At 42.3% G+C, this 16,670-nt stretch overlaps 1 protein-coding gene across 2 annotated transcripts in view; it reads right to left on the reverse strand.

The window, feature by feature from the left end:
• Window positions 1–16,670, reverse strand: part of ERGIC2 (ERGIC and golgi 2) — a 278,318-nt gene that overhangs the window by 214,940 nt on the left and 46,708 nt on the right. For both annotated transcript variants that reach the window (XM_078673761.1, XM_078673762.1), the window contains exons 5-6: window positions 2,971–3,017; window positions 557–627 (exon numbers count right to left, since the gene is read on the reverse strand). In XM_078673761.1, the coding sequence (XP_078529887.1) occupies window positions 557–627; window positions 2,971–3,017 (118 nt within the window). The remainder of the gene's footprint in view (window positions 1–556; window positions 628–2,970; window positions 3,018–16,670) is intronic.

The following is a 16,670-nucleotide window of genomic DNA, read 5'->3' on the forward strand; positions in this document are numbered from 1 at the left end:
CAACTGTCAGATCTAAAAATGGGCATATGACACTGGAAGGAGAAGTTCAAGAACCGAATTAGTAGCACTTTCTTTATAAGACCAATAGGGAAGTTCGGCATCTGTAGGAAGGTGTTTTGGACCAAACTTTTTTAAAGGTGGATTAGTTATTCATTGTTATGTATGTAAATGTAAAACAATTTATACCGCGCACGTACACCGAGACAGTTTCTTGGCGCTCGTAATTCATTACGCAATACATTCCACGTGCATATCCTATTTAGACAAACTAAGCAGACCAACTTAAAATTTAGGACAAATGGAGAAAGGGTAAGACTTGGAAAATCAACACCCACTGATGAAGCCTAGAACTAAGTGAACCAAAAGACAACATAAAAGAAACAAAACTGTACCATTCAGGTCAAAGAATATTGGACACCCAATACATTTTCTCTCATTTCAGCAAGACAAAAACATCAACTTTAAGAAGCACATGTGAATACACTCATATCAAAGCATCTTTGCAACAATGGTCTTCTTGAGGTGATGTATCAGTTTTTGTTATAGGAAATCTTACCGGTTCGTAAATCAGCCCGCTACTGGACAGAACCATGGTTTCTGCTAAATCCAAAACATCTGCTCCAACATCTGTGCATACAGAAACAGTAAATTAAACGAACATTTACTTGATAGGTACACAAAAAAGCAAGAGTGCACAACACAAGTCTGAAGAAACACAAAATAAGACTAGTGTTAGAAGTGCTACTAATACATGCATATCCCATCACCTTCAAAAGTGTATCAACCTCTAATTAGGGCCTGCTTTTAACAGCCCATTAGAACACCACCGGGCAGGTGTTACTGTGTATCAACTCACAGTAGTTGAGGTATTTGCTACTTGTGTCCTGGGATCATTCTTAAGACTTGAAAAATGAGCCAAGGACAACCTCAGCCACTCTCAACTCAGTGTAACAGGATCGAGCAGTTCACAGCTTCTCAGGGCGGTAGTAAGGGTGCAAAATCTCAAAACCCAACAGTCTTACCAGTTCAACGATTTGCGGACTAGCTCTTGAAACTCAATATTGTTGCAGAGTACACTGAGAAGATATTATCCAATCCCTACCAAAACCACCAATCCCCATCAAAACTTCAACTCCGTATTCTGAAGTGTGCCCACATCCCAAATACCACCAACACCTAAGACTGCAGGAAAGGTATACACAGCTCTCCAAGAGGAAACTGAACAGCCAACAATCATGCATCATTTTAATCTAACACAGGTATTGGCACCAAATTGAATGTAAATGTAAGGCAGTTGTGATTTTGCCACAGTCAACATCCTGTGACCAATGCATTTACACATCAAGATCGGGATATCCTTCCACATCCTGGCCTCTCCGTCTTCCATGTGTTCCCAATCCAGAGTAATTGTGTCCTTCATATTCTGGCCACCTTTTCCTCTCTGTGTATTCCATATCTCTAGCCAGTGATGCCTCCACATTCTGACCCACACTCCCCCAAAGTACTTCCCCATCATATCGTCCGAGATAACCTAATCCTAGTACCGGTGCATTCCCACTCCATTTCCTCAATATAACCAACCTTAAAGCTTCTCTATCGAGACCACCCCCCAACATTACCTTTCTATTAAAACGCTTGAGCCACCCTGTCTACATGTAGACAGTCTCTAAACCACTTCTTTGCAATCTGGTACTTGTAGCATTGCATCTGTAATAGGACATGTAAACACGGTTCATAATCGTATGCTCATTCAATCTCAGTCCGGTCTCCCAGAAATGGGTATAGAAATGCTTTTGAATGAGTGTGCACAAAAGGCCACAGGCAAGTGTATCAAATGCGTGAAGATGCACAGTAAAAGCAGTCATACAGCAATTCACTGACAAGGCCACATTCCTACAGTTGGCACATTGTTACTTTTAAAAACGTCTTTTTTTACGAGGTCCATTATATACTTTACATTTTGCACCCTAGGTTTCATTTTGTTAAATTCAATTAAACATTTTACATTAAAAAAATATTAACATATAGTGGACTAAAGGATGAGATTGGGTGCCACAAGCGCTGTATTTTGTCAGAAAATTGTGAAACAAGCCTTAAACCCAGCACTATATAATGCTTAAAAAAGGAAAGTATGTGGGATCAGAAATTAAGAGAGCAAATGAAGGCGAAAACGGGGGCATTTTTAACAGGTCAACATATTTTCTTGACCTCTACTGTTACTTCAAGGGCACTCATCATGAATGATGGAAGCCCATCTTTTTAACAATAATAAAGTTTGTACATTAAAATGGTCGTCCAGTCATCAAGAGAGTATAATGGTTTCAACTTTGGTTTGCAAAAGTGTTAGATCACACCTGCCGCATCCCCCCCACTAATACAGCACTTCAGGAAGGATATACTCTTTGGTGGTGTGAAAAATATTTTTCATCTATGGGAATACCCCAGTCCCCTACACCAATATTTAAGACTAACTCATTCTATTTCTCAGGTCACCCTGGAAAAGTAATTATGCCTGTATTTAATAGTAATTGTATATGCACTTCCTGGGTGGAAACCCAACTACAAAATGTTTTTTAATAATCACAAGTGTCATGCGAATGAGGGTGTTCACTTTATTTTCTGTGGACAAACCTGTGCTAAATTCCATCTCCTGCCCTAGCCTTCAATTTAAGATGAGGGAAAATTGATCCTGGGAGGTAAATTTTATTCCGTTGTAAGTAAACCTTGAAAAATTCCACTAATCACGACCTGTGGATCAAGATGCAGCATTTCAAATCGCAAATGGCTCTCTTGAGCTCTTAAGCTACACTTAGGTGCCCCAAATTATCGGCTCCCAGTATGCTTATTGCTGTCCAAAAGTATACATATGAAGGTTATTTCCTAAAACCTAGCTACATGGACATTTAGAAAACAACAAGAAGCCTCAGTTTGTGAGCAAAATACCAAAATATAACATGGCTTTCAACTTACACTGACACTTCATAGCAACTGTAATGTCTATGTTAATTCTTAATTTGCTGTAAGATAAAAGAAAAAAAGGTTCTTAGGTCAAACACAGTAAGCAACCTGCTAAATACATTTGTAAATGAGTTCTAGAAGGAAAATAGGGCTGAAACATTAGCTCATAACAATAAACAGTGTAACTTAAGTAAACAATCTAAAAGTAGAATAGCATGGGTTGAGCTCAATACAAGGCTGTAAAACGTACGCACAATCCCTAGAACGTTTCCTTAATATTGCCCAATAAAAACATTATCCACACTACTTCAGCCTGTCTACTACATCAGATGTCATTAGATCACCATTAGATCACCAGATGGAATATATAATCCTGCTCTATAGGAGAAGCATTTTAGGTAGTGCCATCCAATTTCAGATCCGCCATCAGTCTGGTTGCAAGACTGTCAAGCTGCTGTCATATTTTGCACTTAACAGTCTAATTTCAATTCACTGATTAGCTTTACTCTATACTTTGTGCGTTATCTTTTTCCACTTTCTGTATTACCAAGCAAGATATACTTCAGTTGAACATTTATCCAGAATACAAACATATTTCAAGTTGGAATTATTGATAGCAGACTGCTGCAATCAAGTCTGTCCACCCTCATTTACTAAATGTAAACCTTACATCTGTATGACACCATCACTCAGAGCAGCCTCAAAGACCGCATGGTTGATAATACTAGGATCTCACATGTAGTAGGTTTTCCTTTCAAAAATACTTTGTTGAATCCTTTGGCATAACACTGCATGCCATAACTGAAACATGCCAATGTAGTAATTTTTAATACATATTAAAGCTCAATGCCTAAAATCACATGTCTGCTGGCCCTAGGGACGTTAAGTATAAAAGGCCTACATCTCAGAGCAAACTATTATAAGCAGGGGCGTATCTTAGCCAATATTGTTGGCAGGGTGAGAGTCTGAGATTTCCCAACAAGCACTGTGGCATGCCGACCTCAGAAGGACAGGCAGCAGTGTTTGAGAAGAGCAAAAGCAGTCTTAACTCTGGTTCAGATAACTATTTTTGAGCTGAAGTCCAGGTAGCCCCAGCATATCCTACCACCTTTAAATCAGTGGAGAGTGCCACGCAGCAGTGCCTACACATAGAATGAGAGCCTATGCAGTAGAGACATAGCCTGTAGGGAGCAGAGAGGTCCATTTTTACCTCCAGTCCTGACCAGGCAGCATATGCCCAGTGTCCTGGGCAATCATAATTCTTCTCTTTGTCCAGGATGTTCCTAAGCTTGCATCAAGTCTTAGAGGTGGAACAGAGTCCAACTGGAATTTCACAAATCCTCCGCAAAGAACAAAGATACACTGTGCCAAGTCATATATAGCAAGAGACAAACATATGAAGCTTTTTTCTTTTTAATATAACACACCTGTTGTATTTCTGACCGCTTTAAATGAGAGTTATTACTATCAAGCGCCTGGATAGCCTATCGAGTGATTAGCCAGGTTTTTATAAATCCTGGTTAATTGATACTGTGTCTATGGGATGACAATTGCACTAGACATTGGAGAAGAGTAAACCAGGCTCAACATTAGAAGGATAGGATTTCTTCAAAATTGGGGCCTGCAGATGACTACATGTTTTCTGAGCAAGTGTTCAGCTGGCCGAACCAAGAAACCAGCTTACAAACAGTAAAAATAAATGTAAATATCATCCAAAAGAACACATTTTAACAACTTTATAGTTACAAAACATTACGTTATCCTGAATATTATACACAATTGATTGCAGATAGCGTAAAACTCCATGAGCTGCTATACTATTATTGTAACTTGTCTCCTGCATTATTAGCAAGGATCTCTGCAAAAACAGCATTAATCCACTGAACTATGAAACTTAGTATAAATAAGTGAGCTGCATGTTTCATGCAGTGCTCTGTAGTAGTAATAGCCATATGTATTCTGTGTAGAACTCACTATTTAGTGCATTAAACACTTGAGCTATCTCACCAGTGCTATAAGGTGAGACTTCTGGCTATACATAGGTATCTGCAATAGATTCTTTAACCCACCGAGGGGTTTTAATATTGAGTTGCTAACCCATTGAGCAAGGCAAAAGAGATTACCTATCACATTTAGTGAGTGCAATTGATGTGCATGTCCGGACAGACCACTGTCAACTGATTCAGCTCCTCGTAGTGCATTACCTCATTACTTCACCTCTAGGTCTTCCACCAACCCTCCCTCTCCAGGTTTATTAGTTTTTTACATTTCAAATATGGATGGGAAGCCTAGATCAGCTATTCATAAGAGCATGCCTTTGAGGGCGTTAATGATCGGAAGTGTACATGATACTGGGCGGAAACGATAAGATGAGTTTCATTCAAGAATCCAACACCTTAGCAGCATAGGATAAGTGGTCCCAAAGTAGACTGAAAAACAGAGGGCAAGTAGAAGAAGAGGTCAGAACGAAGGAAAGGAACTCCAGTTCAGTCTGTGGCACCGGGCAGGAGAAACAGTCCTTCATGCTACTGCCACTGGATAGGTGAGTTAAGAACTCGAACTAGACCACAGATCCTCCCCCTGGTGCTCGAACATATAAGCAACAGCCAGTTAAACATGGAGCACGCCTACCCATGATACCATGCAAATCCCCCTCCCAGAGTTTAGACGTCAGATGGAATTCACTGAGGGGCCACATGCACATAGCATACGTACGTGGGGCAAGGAACCTGGCCCAGTCAGTTGAAACTTGCTTAGGTGTTTAACATCTTTTATACAGCACAATACAAACAGCCTTTTTTTTCACTTATACCCTTATTTTGAGTTCCCTGTATTATGGCTCAAGCATACTGAGAACTGGAATCACCAACTCTGCCCAGTATCCTCCAGCATTCCTCCTGTAGGAGAGTAAGGTCTGCTTCCTATGGTCACCCCCACTTTTTGCTGTGATTCACTGGTTTTTCGACTTTAGTGTGGCTGTGGGCCTGCTAATCAGATCCACAGCCCAGCTGTTCTCTCTCTAAATTCATACCATGTACTTTAGGTACATATCCAATTGGGTATTGGGTCACCTTTGTGAGCCCCTGTATAGTGTACCATAGGTGCATCCAAGGTCTACCAGGGGCTGCAGCATGTATTATGCCACCCCTGGCTGGCCATCCTAACTGACACAACTGGCTGATCAGTCAGCTGGGGCAAGGTCGTGTAATCACCCCTTGTGTGTGTGTGTATATATGTATATATATGGCGTAGCTTGTCACACCGAACCAACAAAAGTCCAATATTAGCAACAAAGAGCCGACCCATAAAGTGCTGGTGAACGGTGATTTATTCTTTAAGAGCCAGCGCTGCCGCCATGACGCGTTTCGCCTCCCAAGGAGGCTTGATCACATGACAAACAGCGAGCATCGAACTCGACCTTTTAAAGTGACAGTGCATTACATTGCGTCATGGAAATGAAGAAAACACTTCAAAACTTAATTGCTGCGCATACAAATATAGTGGGAAGATGCATAGAGCCCAAGTGGGACATCAAGATTCAAGATTAAGTAATATACATATTTACAACCAATGTGACTTTTCTGGATAAATATCCACCGAGCTATAAAAACATGTAGTGATTACAATACTTGATATATATATATATTCACTGAAAAAACCATAGGTTATAGACCATATATAGTTAGGAATTAGCATTTAAAAAACCTTATTTTACTCACACAAAACCATTGAAATTCCATATATAGTTAGTTGTACTAACTATATATCGCGCACCCGCAATCCACTGCTGATGATGTCACATATTACATCATTCATGACATGGTCAGTGACATCACTGATGACATCACTGATGACATCTCAAATGACATCACTGATGACATCACTGATGACAACATCCAGTGACTGTATGTTTCTGTAAAGTTAAAATATGTCTTATATATTGAAGAATGAGTGGATGTATAAGTGTCTGGATGATGTATTTAGTAGGTGCATGACTGACTGTATAAGTGAGTGATTAAATGTGTCTCACTGAGTGCATGGGTTAGTGACTAAACTGTTTTAAATTGTGCACCATTGTGTCTGTTGTTTTGTAATCTGATGCATGTGTTGATCATTAGCTATATGACTAACTATATGGGTTATTGATTAGTTGGCCAAGTATTTGTATGGGTGAGTGTGTGTGTGGGTGTCTGGGAGGTGTACGACTGTGCATAGATGTGCATAGATGTGTGAGCAGTTGATTCACTAGATGTATGGGTTCAAATGTGCATGTGGAAACAGCTGTATGGGCGGTTTACTGTGTGCATGAGTGTATTGGTGAGTGAATGGATATCTCAGTGCTACATGTCAAAGTAAGTACATATGTAAAACACAGTACATGTGGTAGTTGACATATAAATAACTGTGCATAAGAGCCAGTGAATGTGTGAGTGGCTGTATGGATTATTGTGAACTTGTACCAGGGATTGTATAACAGAGTAAATATGTGTTATTATATGTTTCAATAAGTAAGGTGTGTTTAACTATATAGTTGAGGAAATGGAGGTGTGATTGATTCTTTGCAAGACTGATTAGGTGTGTGAGTAACTCCATGGATGAGTGACAGTCTGTGAGTGTCTGTTTACACTGAGTGTATCTAAGGTTATATTAGAGTCTGAAGAGGTTCATCGTATCATCACATGAATGATGTCATGAGTAATGTCAAATGAGATGTCATCAGTGATGTCATCAGTGATGTCACTGACCATGTCGTGAATGATGTAATATGTGACATCATCAGCAGTGGATTGCGGGTACGCGATATATAGTTAGTACAACTAACTATATATGGAATTTCAATGGTTTTGTGTGAGTAAAATAAGGTTTTTTAAATGCTAATTCCTAACTATATATGGTCTATAACCTATGGTTTTTTCAGTGAATTTTCAAGGTTTTGTAAATGCTAATTCCTAACTATATATGGTCTATAACCTATGGTTTTTTCAGTGAATTTCATAGGTTTTTTAATAGCAAATCTTTATAAAAATAATACATTTTAAATCGAATTTTATATTTTATAATTTTTTTATTTTTTTTTTATATTATTTTTGGTGCGCTCCCGGGGCGCGGACAGGTGAACGCACGGGTAAGCGCAATCTTGCGGCGCGCCCCGGGGAGCGTACTGATGCGCGTCCCGGAAGCGCTATCGCCGCGAACGAAAACAACATCGTGACGTATCGCGTAGCCGCCACGCCTTGCGTCATAAGACACGTATCGCGTAGCCGCGAGATGCGTCTTATGACGCACCGCATAAGCGCACCCGGAAGCGCATACGATCGCGCAACGTAAGCGCCCCGATGCGCTTACGATACACGCCCGGGACGCGCGTAGCGTAAGCGCGTCAAACCATGTGACTTTAAAATAACACTTTTCATTGGTTCAGAACTTTTTTTTTTCCAAATTGTGTGAAACCCACCCATTTCTCTCACTATTGCTTTGTACTTGGAGAGAGCAAGAGCTGTTCTGTCTACTCTATCTCCTACTTTTCTGATCTCCAGCAATGGCTGCAAGAGAGTCATCCAGCAGTGATTCAGATGGATTTTTAGATGAGGACCCTCCTCAGCAAAAGAAAAAAACCCATTTCACCTGGAAATTTTACGACATCCCTGAAGGACAGAAAAAAGTCAACGCTCCCAAAGTAACCTGCAAAATATGTGGGAGTAGTTTATCCAGAGGCAATCCTCTGAAAAAATATAGTTTTGGGAATGCTAATTTGATCAGGCATGTGAAAAGAAGACACCCTAACAACTTTGCCAGGGAGAGTGTCAAAGAGCCGGCAGCACCTCCACTGGTGGAGCAACACCTTCGGGACCACCCCGTGGAAGAATGGTCCCTAATATTCAGCCGGTGTTTGCAGGCATCAAATTTTTGTGCACGGAGTGTGACGAAGTGCTCTGCTATGGGGAGCAGAGTGTTGAACTCATTGCCCTAAAGAAACAGCAACACCGCTGCTCTTCCAGTCCCTAAATTTTCAAATTTTTTTGCTCCTGTTGAGCAGTTTTGGAATCCTTGTTTTTGTTTTTCCCTTGACAAAAATCCAAAAAAAATATAAAATTGTTTTAAAAAGTCTAAAAAATATATAAAAACAACAAAATCAAAAAAAATATATAAAAACAACAAAATCAAAAAAATATATATAAAAACAACAAAATCAAAAAAAAGTTCTTTTCAGAACTACCTCCAATTTATAAAAAGAAGCTTTTTTTTTTTTTTTTAAAAGTCTGTCATTTTTAATCTCCATGGTACGCTCCCCCGTACGCTCCCCGGTGCGCGTACCGGACGCTCCCCCCCGCGAAAATCGAATTTTTTTTAATTTTTTTTTTTCACCCGCGGGAGCCTTTTATGGCCCCCACATCAAAAGTAGGGGATCAGGGGGGTGTACCCTGCCCCCTTTTGCTCATTTCCCCCCTTTGATTCTTGCCACCTCTTGTGTCTCAATCCTACCGAGACACAAGATGGCGGCCGCTGCGGACTGTTTTGAATGTTTACAGACACCCGAGAACCAATCAGCTTGCCGTGCGCAAGTCGCGTGGCGCGCCTGGAGCGCTCCCCGGTACGCGTACCGGGAGCGGCTCTAGATATATATCTTTTTTTAAACCTAATTTACTCAAAATTCACAGGACCACATATCTTGAGACCTAGCAAAGGCACATCGGGCAAACAATATCTACAATTTTGCCAAGTTTCGTGGAAATCCATTCAGCCGTTCGAGCTAAAAGTGAGGCCAACCGCCCTATGGAAAATTGCATGGCAAAAACACGTTTTGGGACCCCCCTTTTTTCTCGGCCCCCCCTTGACGACCCCCCCCCCCAAATTTTCAGGGGCTGCTCAGAAACAAAATGTTCCATTTTCCTGAAAATTTCAGCCGATTCCGTCCACAAACGCCAAAGTTATTAGACATAGAATTTTCAAAAATCCCATAGAGAAAAAATCCTAACTATATATACCTATATATACCTATATTCACTGAAAAAACCATAGGTTATAGACCATATATAGTTAGGAATTAGCATTTAAAAAACCTTATTTTACTCACACAAAACCATTGAAATTCCATATATAGTTAGTTGCACTAACTATATATCGCGCACCTGCAATCCACTGCTGATGATGTCACATATTACATCATTCATGACATGGTCAGTGACATCACTGATGACATCACTGATGACATCTCAAATGACATCACTGATGACATCTCATTTGACATCAATGACCACATCACTGATGATATCATTCATGTGACAATACAATGCATCTCCTCACATTTTAATATAACCTCTGTTTCACCCAGTGTTAAATACAGAATATAATTTTTGAAACCATTGACACACCAATACTAGTTACTACATACGCACTCACTGATTCCTACGTCTACACACACCTTCACTCATTCACCCATACTATCATTCATACATACAATCACTCATCTTTACAACACTATCATATGCACTCATACACCTATACAGACACTCACAGTCTGCCACTCATCCATGGAGTTACTCACACACCTAGTCAGTCCTGTAAAGAATCAATGACACTTCCATTTTCTTGTCTATACAGTTAAACATAGAGCACCTTACATTTTCAAACATATACTAACACATACTTACCTTGTTATACAATCATTGATACAAGTACACATTGATCTGCACAGAGTCACACACCTCCCAGCCAGCCACACACACACTCAGTCTCCCATACAAATACTTGGACAATCAATCAGTAACCCATATAGTTAATCATATAGCTACTGATCAAAACATGCAGCAGTTTACAGAACAACAGACATAATGATGCACAAATTAAGACACTTTAGTCACTAACCCATGCACTCAGTGAGACACATTTAATCACTCACTCATGCATTCAGTCATGCACCTACTAAATCCTTTGTCCAGACACTTATACTTCCACTCATTCTTCAATATGTAAGACACATTTTAACTTTACAGAAACATACAGTCACTGGATGTTGTCATCAGTGATGTCATCAGTGATGTCATTTGAGATGTCATCAGTGATGTCATCAGTGATGTCACTGACCATGTCATGAATGATGTAATATGTGACATCAGCAGTGGATTGCAGGTGCGCGATATATAGTTAGTGCAACTAACTATATATGGAATTTCAATGGTTTTGTGTGAGTAAAATAAGGTTTTTTAAATGCTAATTCCTAACTATATATGGTCTATAACCTATGGTTTTTTCAGTGAATTTTCAAGGTTTTGTAAATGCTAATTCCTAACTATATATGGTCTATAACCTATGGTTTTTTCAGTGAATTTCAATGGTTTTTTAATAGCAAATATCATAAGCTGTCGAATGTCAAGTACGTGGTAAGTGAAAACATTTTCGTGTTTATGCACACTGATCTGCTTTGAATGGTGCCCCCCCCCCCTCATTTCTATTAGGAGTACTCTCTCTTTGCAGATAGTGAAAGGTAGTTAACGCAGGTCTTTGCCCCCATTGTAATCCGTCGTGCCTGCTTCTCTCTCCATTTGATTCATTGTTATCCAAGTATTTACTGTTTTAGAATTAGTTCTCTTTGGTTCATTCTCTATTTACAAACAAACACAGAGTCGCAATACTCTGTTTAGTCTTTGCAGATAACGAAAAATCGTGTAAAAAAAAAGAAAAGGAATCGAGCAAAATCAGTAGGCCACTAATGGGATCTCTTTTTGACCTCGCTAAAATAGAAACATTAGGAACAACCCCTCATGACAAATACAAAACTAGTGAGATGAACTGAACTCCACACAATGATGGCTGCAAAACAGCTCTGCTCCGCCACCCACCCCGCCCAAAATAACGATAAAGAACGGCTGCCATGATTGGTTGCGGAATGACCACGACGGAGCTACGAAATGGTGCTGCTCTCATGCTAACCCCAGCTTCAGTCTGAAACATCCAGAAACACTGTAGACTACCAATTCAATCAGTTCCGGTAGCGCCCCAATGTAACCCGGTAGAGAAGAACTAGCCCTCCCCTCTTTGACTGATGGTTCTTGTTGCCTGTCCCTTCTGTTGTCATTTAACAGAACTATTTAGCCTGCTGAAAGGGGTTGTGTTCCGACCGCTGGTTGGTGGAGACATTTTGACTATATTCTGTACCTGCGTTGTCGCGTAATGCGTCATATGACGCGCCGCGTTAGCGCATCCGGAAGTCATCCGGGGCGCGCAGCGCGTAACGTAAGCATAACAAGTCATGTGACTTGTTAATAAAACTTTTCATTGGTTCATTTTACTTTTCTTATTGTAATGATGAAAGGCTTGATCATATGACCTAAAAATTACGCTTTTCATTACTTCCGAACATTATTTTTTCTTAAATATATGTTATAATGTTCCAGGCTAATGTACTTTCCCGGAAATTTTACAACTGTCCTGCAAGTAAAATATATTCTTTTTTCGAGAAAAAGAGCGTTTCTTCGTCCCATGACGGAGCCGTTGAGCAAAAGAGGGTCGACCTGCTGTCTTAGTCGCCGATACGCCTGAATATGAGATTCTTATCGATCACTTTATGTTGCAGGAATAGAAAACACAACAGCCCTTGACCATTTATCTTTACTGCGTTCCTTCGTATTATACCTTTTACCCTTCATGTAATTGGTCTGCTTTATTTCACTTGCCTTTTAATGATTCTAAAACAGTGACTATTATTAAAAACTTTACCAATGTATATACTACTACCATGTTTTCTTTTAAAAACCTTTATTGTGAAAATTTCATTATACAAATACGAGCCTATAACCACGTGGGCCGGCCACGGAGCAAACTGTAATCGTATATGATAAATAGACATTTACACTGTAGAGGAACGTAACGGGCGGGCCATTAGGTTGCAAGAACTAAGGTGTCTAACAGTTACGGAATCGGTGGACGTACATTTTATAATTAAAATACGACAGGGCCAGTTACAATAAAATTATCTAGATATACATTTGCGGGCAAGTACCATGGGTGACGTTAATTCGAACTTTCAACAGTACAGTAATCAATAACACATCAGAACTTAATATCAATAGGGATGTCGAAATATTCAATCAATTCTCGTCCCCGCCCGCCATGTGCTTCAAAACTGCATACGTATCTCGTGATTTCAAGGTTCTGCAACCAGTACACAACAAGGAGTTACGAGTCCCATTTATTCTGGCGCCATTTTGGGCGAGGACGGGCAGGTCCAGGATATAGTCAAAATGTCTCTACCAACCATCGACTATGATGATGTTCATATGCTGTATTTATTAGAGTAACACTCAGATGTCCACATGAAATAAATTTGCCACAATCTAAACATGTCATTTTAATCTTTCCAAATTTCTTCTAAATATTTGGGACCGTTTCCCTTGCCTCTGAAGCTCTCAGTGCCACTTCTTTGATGAATGTACTAGCAGGTCAGGGGTTCTCCTCCAAATCTCTCTTTTATGCAGCACTATAATTAATTGTTGCCACCTCTCCATATGACGATGCATGGTATAGTTACCACAACTATATTTTTTTTCGGTTCCTCTAGAGAGTTCATCGTGGCAGATGAAGCTTGTAACGTACCGGGCATTTACCTTTTTTTGCATGTACAGGAAAGGAAAAAAAAATCGAGCGTCCGAGTTCTAAGGTGTCCCAGGGCCATTTTAGTGGACCAGGCCCAAATCCAAAGAACAGGCCGCCATTTTGAGAGTCCTGTTGCAGCCGCCTGTCGCTGTAGCATCAAGAGCAGCCGAAACTCAGCTGAATGGCAACTGAAACGGTAAAGGGGCGCCCCACTACAGCAGACGAGCCAGGCCCAAATCCAAAGAACTGCTGTCTCACAGGCTAATGGGGCGACCCACGCCGAGTTTCAGCATTGTAGGATGACCACACAAGTACAGCAACTTGCTAGACATCACCTCGGTGCCATCCGGATCTCGGCGCCCCACTGCAGATGAAGTGCCTCTCAACTATGAAACCACCACGGTGACATCCGGATCTTGGCGCGTTGTGCTGCCTTCGGCCTATTCGCACATCGGTCCGCTACTGACGCCATCTCACAGGCTAATGGGGCGACCCACGCCGAGTTTCAGCATTGTAGGATGACCACACCAGTACAGCAACTTGCTAGACATCACCTCGGTGCCATCCGGATCTCGGCGCCCCACTGCAGATGAAGTGCCTCTCAACTATGAAACCACCACGGTGACATCCGGATCTTGGCGCGTTGTGCTGCCTTCGGCCTATTCGCACATCGGTCCGCTACTGACGCCATCTCACAGGCTAATGGGGCGACCCACGCCGAGTTTCAGCATTGTAGGATGACCACACCAGTACAGCAACTTGCTAGACATCACCTCGGTGCCATCCGGATCTCGGCGCCCCACTGCAGATGAAGTGCCTCTCAACTATGAAACCACCACGGTGACATCCGGATCTTGGCGCGTTGTGCTGCCTTCGGCCTATTCGCACATCGGTCCGCTACTGACGCCATCTCACAGGCTAATGGGGTGACCCACGCCGAGTTTCAGCATTGTAGGATGACCACACCAACTTGCTAGACATCACCTCAGTGCCATCCGAATCTTGGCATCTCAACGCCTAGTGGTATCTTCCATACAAAAAATATTGTTACGCTGCCTTTGGCCCCATTCGCACATCAGTCCGCAACTTAGACATCACCTCGGTGCCATCCGGATCTTGGCATCTCAGCGCCTTGTGGTGTCAGTCAGAAAATATTGTTGTGCTGCCTTCGGCCTATTCGCACATCGGTCCGCTACTGACGCCATCTCACAGGCCAACGGGGCGCCCCACGCCGACTTTCAGCATTGTAGGATGGCCACACCAGTACCACAACTTGCAAGACACCACCTCGGTGCCATCCGGATCTTGGCATCTCAGCGCCTTGTGGTCTCTTCTACACCGGAAATATAGTAGAAAATATTGTTGCGCTGCCTTTGGCCCCATTCACACATCAGTCCGCTACTGACACCATCTCACAGGCCAACGGGGCGCCCCACGCCGACTTTCAACATTGTAGGATGGCCACAGAAGTGCGACAACTTACTAGACACCACCTCGGTGCCATCCAGATCTTGGCGCGTTGTGCTGCCTTCGGCCTATTCGCACATCGGTCCGCTACTGACGCAAACTCACAGGCCAACGGGGCGCCCCACGCCGACTTTCAGCATTGTAGGATGGCCACACCAGTGCGGCAACTTCCTACACACCACCTCGGTGCCATCCGGATCTTGGCGCGTAGTGAAGCTGCAGCAGCTGCAAATAAGCTTCAGACAGTGTTACAACCGCTGCTCAGAACTCTCAACTATGACACCACCTCGATGCCATCCGGATCTTGGCGCGTTGTATTGCCTTCGGCCTATTCGCACATCGGTCCGCTACTGACGCCGCCTCACGTGCCAACGTATTTTCTCCGCATTTTATACCCTAAGCCGCATAACAGGTCATGTGACTTGTTTATAAAACTTTTCATTGGTTCATTTTACTTTTGGTTTCCTAATGATGGAAGGCTTGATCATATGACCTAAAAACAACACTTTTCATTGGATGAAAACTTTTTTTTTCCCCCAAACGATGAAAGCCCCACCTTGTTTCTGGATGTTTCAGACTGAAGCTGGCGTCACCATGAGAGCACCACCATCTCGTAGCTCCGTCGTGGTCATTCCGCGAGCAATCATGGCAGCCGCTCCCCACCAGAAGCCTGCAGGAGTCGGGGCCCCCAAAACTTTTGATGAATTCTCAAGGCGGAGGGGACGCTTTCGAGAATGGGGTCCAAGACCTAGCAGACAAGCGTCCGATTTCCAAGGTGTCCCAGGGCCATTTCAGTGGACCAGGCCCAAAAAGGAAACAGCCTGCCGCCATTTTGAGAGTCCTGTGACAGCCGCCTATCGCTGCACCGCAAGAGTGGGCGCAACTCAGCTGAATGGCGGATTTTGACACAGTGGACCAAAAGCGGACGGAATGGCAACTGAAACGGTAAAGGGGCGCCCCACTACAACAGACGAGACTCCACCTGGAGAGGCCCGTTCACGCCGCCTCCCCCGGGGCGCTCCACGCCGTTATTCGGAGCAGCATTGTAGGATACCAAAACCAGTGCGGCAACTTACTGGACATCACCTTGGTGCCATCGTTCTGCTGCCTTGGAACTATTCGCACAACAGTTTGCTACTGATGACCCACCCCCCGCGACGCCCCACGCCGTTATTTGCTGGGTGGCAACTTACTAGACATCACTTTTGTGTCATCTAGATTTCGGCGCGTTCTGCTGCCTTGGAACTATTCGCACAACAGTTTGCTACTGATCACCCACCCCCCGCGACGCCCCACGCCGGAAATCTGGACGTTGTGCTGCGTTGGGACTATTCGCACAGCCGACCGCTACTTCGTTGTTTTTCTCTAAAAATGTTTATATGTTATTACTATTTTTGTTTTCTTGTATATATTTATAAATTATTAAAGTTTTATAATCCTACTACTTTGTCGGAGTGCTATATATTTTTAATGTGACACATAATTGTAAAAACTTTGATGTACAAAGAGTCATCCCTGGAATCTTCCGCTTCACGCTCGGTCCCCTCCCCAATCACAATACAGAATGGTTTTCAGATAATAGCAACGCTTCTGCTGTGACGGATCTCATCGAGTGTGGGCCTTGATCTACTATAACTCCTTTGAAGACGGGT

The sequence above is a fragment of the Lissotriton helveticus genome, chromosome 1_1 (assembly GCF_964261635.1).
Source record: "Lissotriton helveticus chromosome 1_1, aLisHel1.1, whole genome shotgun sequence".
Taxonomy (NCBI): domain Eukaryota; kingdom Metazoa; phylum Chordata; class Amphibia; order Caudata; family Salamandridae; genus Lissotriton; species Lissotriton helveticus.